Below are 6,112 nucleotides of genomic sequence, written 5' to 3'. Positions count from 1 at the left end.
TTCATGAAAAAAAAATTCAATTGCATAAAATACAAATAACAATAGAAAAGTCAAATTACATAGAATAGAAATAACAATGAATGGATGGGACAAATTGCGTAGAATAGAAATAATAACATCCTTGACCAATCCTTTTTGCAAAGCAGGTTACTCAAAAGCAAGGGAATAAAAGTGTGTTTAAGGCTGCATTTAAAAACTAATAAAACCAGATGCCTTCAGGTGATGGAAATTGCCTTGAGCCAATGGAGTGAAAGCTGCTGGTCAGCATGCTTGGGAGTTACAGCCAGAGGATAGACTAGTGGATAAATCACAGGATAGATAGATATACCCACAATAGACTAGTGGGTAGTTCACCATATATACGGTACTCCCATGGGTACCCGGTGTTGCCGGGCAATGCAGAGTCCCTCCTTCCACCCTTCCCCTCCGGACTCCCACCCCACCCCTTCCTCCTCCCACCAACACCCTTTCCCCCCTCCTCCCGCAAAGGAATTTTCACAGGGTATGTAACCACATTTGGGAAAAATAAATAATTAAAATAAAACCCGCTTTAGATTCCTCTACCAACCTCTAAGTTGCCACGTATTGTGTCGAAATCTGTCCCCCTGAGGGACAAATTCATCGATATGGCCGAAATAAGTAATGGTATGTATATACTGAATGTATGCATGTATATATATATATATATATATATATATATATATATATATATATATATATATATATATATATATATATATATATATATATATATATATATATATATATATATATATATGTTTATCTCCGTCGCCATGTAATGAATCTGGGGTGTATTCAGTCACGAAGTTTCTTTTTAGAGCACTCGCCAAGTTGCTTAAGCACTGAAGCAAGCAGTTCATTCAAAATTGTTGATAAGGAATGGCTGGCTTGGCAAGTGCTAGATAGCTACTTGAGAACTGAACACATCCCTGGATATTTTTACAGCATACAGTTGGCCTACATACCAAATGCTGACAAAGTTTTTTTTTTTAATTAAAGACTTCAAATATGAATCATGGCTATTTTCATTGTAATGAAAATGTACCTTGTTCAGTTTTCAACACGTTGTTTTAGTTTTTAAAATGTACATAAACTCAGAGGTGATGCTGAGTGTACGAAAGTGGACGTGTACATCTTATCTATATATTACGAAAACTCTCATCTTGTATGTATGTATGTTCCCAAAATACAGCCAAAACAGTATACGAAAGCGCAAACATTTTTGGCCCGCCTTACTCCCATTCTCCTGCGGTGCACAGTATCAAGTTTCGTTAAAATCAGGCAACAAAAAAATTATTTAAAAAATCTATTCCCAATTCAGTCAAGTACTCTTCGGGAGAATTTGATTAATGCAAACAACCTCAGCGGTATAGTTCGCTGGAGCTCTCTTTTTTTTCTCTTTAAATGATTTATTTAAAAATCTCAAACATTTAGTATGGACAAAGAACGATTTATTTTTAAGCATAAAATAAACCGCCATTTTGATCTAATACTTCCGTGTTCATTAATAAATAAAATTGTGTTTAGAAGATTACGCACAATAATTTCTTCGACTTTCTTTTCTCCGTTTTTTTTCTGCATTGACACGCAATATCAAGTTTCATTCAAATCGGGCAACGAAAAAAATTATTAAAAAATCAAGTCCCAATTCAGTGAAGTACTCTTCAGGAGTATTTGATCAATGCAGCCTCAGCGGTATAGTTCGCTGGAGATATATATATATATATATATATATATATATATATATATATATATATATATATATATATATATATATATATATATATTTTTTTGAAATGAATTTTTTATCAACCGCTGTCACAACAGGAACCCAACGGGTTCACGGGTTGTCTAGTAAATATTAAAACTGAGTTTATGTCTGTGGGTTATAAGCGCCGCCCATTCTCCAGGCCCTGCCCTCCACTCTCTCTCCCCGAGCATCACAGGCACCACCCATTAGCCAGGTCAGGCCTTTCCTTTTCGTCAGAGTTTATGTACATTTTAAAAACGAAAACGTGTTTAAAACTGAACAGGAACATTTTCATTTCAACAAAAATATTCAGGATTAATATTTGAAGTCTTTAATTAAAAAAAAAACAAAAAAAACTATCACCTTTGTTAGCGTTTGTGTACTGCATTATATGCTGTCGAGCTATCCAGTGATGTATTCAGTTACCAAGTAGATAGCTAGCACTTGCCAAGCCAGCTGTTCCTTAATGGTTTTGAATGGAGTGCTTACTTAAGTGCTTAAGCCATTTGGTGAGTGCTCCACAAGAAACTTGGTAACTGAACCCACCCTCGATTCATTACATGGTGACGAGGATAAACATCTATAACTATAACATTACTTCTTTCGGCCATATGGATGAATTAGTCCCTCTGGTGGCAGATTTTAACCTGACACGAGGCACATTAGAGCTTGGTCGGAATCAAAAGCAGGTTTTTATTTTAATTATTTATTTTTCCCAAACGTGGTTAAAAACCTGCAAAAATTCCTTTGTCGGAGGAGAGAGGGACCCGGCGTTGCTTGGGTACCACTACTAGTTTCATACTACTTTAAAGTGAACGTGCACATGACGTCTTTAAAGTACACATGTCCAAAATAAATATCTCTCGAATTTTCCCGGTGGCCTTCCGGCTAATTAATTACGGATTTACGACAAAGCTGAAACCCCCTGGAACCTGAAGAGTTTCGGGTGAAATAAAATGCATTACGTGTCTGGGATAAGGATTGTTACGTGTGGGGATCGCCAACGTTGTAAGTTGGTGTTTGCAGTTTCACCACATGTGCCCATATACCCAGACACAAACTGTCCTTAATTATTATTATTTTATTTATTTAGCATCACAAACTCTCCTGGGAGTTCCCCAATTCCACCGTCATTGGTTTTATTGAAATCCGTTCTCAAGTTACAGCTCCTTTTATAATACAGATTAGATTACACTATTAATCATGTTGGGTGGTGGAGATGTGAGGGCTGTGATAAATATATTTTGTTTGGTCTGGGGCTACAAGAGAAATTATAATCGATTTTGGCATCTGTTGCTAAAGTGTGTGTGTGTGTGTGTGTGTGTGTGTGTGTGTGTGTGTGTGTGTGTGTGTGTGTGTGTGTGTGTGTGTGTGTGTGTGTGTGTGTGTGTGTGTGTGTGTGTGTGTGTGTGTTTTATTGCCATGGCCGATGCTGGTGGAATGTACCATGAGGAAATGGTACGAACCCAACACCTCTCATCCACGGATATTTCTCGTCTTCCTATTTGCATTCAGGAACACCGATTATGGTTAACTATCTTGAAAATTCCACTATTTCCTTGAAATGCTGAAAATTACGTTTAAAAGACGATTTTAATGACATTTTGCGTAAACAACGGCAGGTTAAAAGTGCCTGGCGAGCAGAACCGACTCAGTTTAAAAAAAAAAACACACACACACACACACACACACACACACACACACACACACACACACACACACACCCACACACACACACACACACACACACACACACACACACACACACACACACACACACACACACACACACACACACACTCTCTTAGCATTCCTATGTCATTTTAAAAGTCACGCATTGTCGAGAGAAATAGTGTGAACCTGAAGTTCAATTGCTTTGTGCACAAACCGTACCGACTGCTCTTTCAAACTCTTATCCTTTGGCAAATTGTGCACAACATACCCCTTCAAGTTGCTCTTTCCATAAAAATGTACAACATTTTAGCATCCTTACTATAATTCACAGACCGGTGTTTGTTTCCTGCTACTCATACAGTTCTGGGCTGCTTACATCTTTGCCAGTGGTCTTGCAGGAGGAGGGAAGGGGGAGGGAAGGGGGAGGGGGGGGAGTAACGCAATTCTATATGTAAATGTGCATTGGGTGGTGCCGCTCCAGGCGGCAGAGGGTATTACAAGTTCCCACCCTTTACAGCATAGTACTTATGTCCTCATATTTTCTAGTGCAGAGAGTTTTGAATTATAAGCAGCAGATGTTTTTCCTTCATGCATGTAACCTGGGTTTTTTTATTTTTGGGGGTGATTAAGGCAGCTCTCAGTTGCCTATACACTGTCAGTTGATTTGGTGGTCGCAGGCAGGACGTTATACGCTGTCCCCTCACAGGGACGTGCGACTGGGCGTCTCGCATGAGTTTGTGAACGTTAAAGATCCGACGGTGTCCGACAAATCAGTCAAGGTATTGCCAGACCATGGCCGACTCCAAAACTTCCTGTCCTTACCCGCAAGGGCTCAATGGTGGCTTTTCGAAAATTGTTCACACACACGAGCCAATTTCATAACCACCTCCCACTCCCACATCCACCAATGGACAAAATAGCAATAAAGAAAACAACAGCAATGAATGCAAAGAGTGATAAAACAGGAACGTATCCCTCATCTCATTGACACACTTCATGGCCATTTCATGCTGCCCACTTTCTCAAAACATGTGACCGCTGCGAGCGAATCAAAAAATGGCCATTGCACTGTAGGCTGTTTGACCGAGTGACAAACCATATTGAGTACAAGCTTTATTACATGTGTTGTTCCACCAAATGAAACAAAGTTTAACACAACTGTACATATTGGTTCCACAAAGAGCAAATTAATGTGTTGTGCTCCCTGGCCTTTAAAGGAAACACCTGATGTCGTTTCACCACATACGGTATAATAATGTGGCAGCGATTAACTTGACCATTTTGTGCAGTGATATCAAAATGTTGGTACATTTAAAATACCTTCCAGTGCTCCATTGTTTGTAGCAGCAAAGCAGCTTGTAACAGGAAAAACTGCATTAACGATTCCCATTCACTTGCTTGTACATTCAAAGTTGAAGCGATGCTCAGAATTCACGAGGTCGGAGTGGGAGGCAGAGGTTATAGAAAGAGTTTGGGGCCCAGAAATCCACTCGTTTCCAACCACACCAGCCCTGCATCCCAACACTACGATGTTTAAAAAGACTTGAGCAGTTCATTCATTAGGCCCAGATACTGACATACAATGGCCTACTCTGAAAAAAAAAGCAACATTAGATTGTTATATGCACACAAGTGGATGCTAGAAAACAGGTCACATGGCTTGGTACTCACTACAAATGGACAACAAAGTGCCAAACAATTTTCAGTCATTTCTTCCATCTGGTATTGAACTAAACCCAAAACAGGCACATGACCTTTGAGCTCTCTTGTCGGTTGAACCACCAGTTAAAAAAACGGGAATAAGGAAGAAGCACGAAGTGAGATGATGGGTGACCTAGTTGGTTAGAGATAAGAGGAAAGACAGGAGTGGATTGACACTAAACATTGATAACCGCAAAATACTAAACATCGCCGATTTCTTAACGTTCTCAGATTTCACTTGAGATTGAGTTATTTAGTCCACGTTATCTGATCCTCCAAACTCAAATTATATTTCGATTATATACTTTAATTGGTCCATGAGAGTAGATTGTGGAAAATCGCTCCAAGATCCAAATTTAAAAAATATAGCACTTACAAAAGCAATGTATACAGCGATTCATAGGGATGTAGACGAGGCATTCGACACGAGTGAGGAAAGTGAAGAAAACATTTTGAGTGCTTTATCGTAAATAAACCGTTGTGGCCTGTTCCAAGTCAAGGCGTGTTGAGCAGGCCGAACAAAATGGCGAATTAAGACCCCAGTGAGGTAACCCAGGATGCGCCTTAAGACCCCCGTCGAGAGTGAGGTGTCCGAGGATGTACCTGATAAATGATATAGTTAAATAAGGCCATTAATTATCTGCAAAAGAGGTATTTTAATTAACCCAAATGCCTAATTTTCACTCTTGCACTCCCTTGGAGTTCTCTTGGTATACCCGCAAAGTTTCAGGCTGCTCGGTTTCATGGTTTTGGAGTTATGGAGGACACACACACACACACACACACACACACACACACACACACACACACACACACACACACACACACACACACACACACACACACACACACACACACACACCTATATAAACCTCTTTCTAAGCACCGATTTTTCTTTTTTTCGTTTTTATCGATGATATAGAAGGAGTCTTGGCTTTCCTGGCTCTCCAAAATGGCTTTCAGGAC

General features: G+C 39.5%; 1 protein-coding gene across 1 annotated transcript in view; it reads right to left on the bottom strand.

Annotated features, from left to right (window-relative positions):
- The window catches only part of LOC147010992 (mast/stem cell growth factor receptor Kit-like), a 116,938-nt gene that overhangs the window by 110,501 nt on the left and 325 nt on the right, over positions 1 to 6,112 (bottom strand). The window contains exon 2 of the mRNA XM_085860531.1: positions 4,766 to 4,956. Coding sequence (XP_085716657.1) covers positions 4,766 to 4,835 — 70 coding nt within the window. The 5' untranslated portion in view covers positions 4,836 to 4,956. The remainder of the gene's footprint in view (positions 1 to 4,765; positions 4,957 to 6,112) is intronic.

Source organism: Eptatretus burgeri, chromosome 16 (genome assembly GCF_056783735.1).
Source record: "Eptatretus burgeri isolate ZD-2024b chromosome 16, Ebu_testis_v1, whole genome shotgun sequence".
In the NCBI taxonomy this organism is placed as follows: domain Eukaryota; kingdom Metazoa; phylum Chordata; class Myxini; order Myxiniformes; family Myxinidae; genus Eptatretus; species Eptatretus burgeri.
This window is presented reverse-complemented; position numbering and strand designations above follow the sequence as displayed.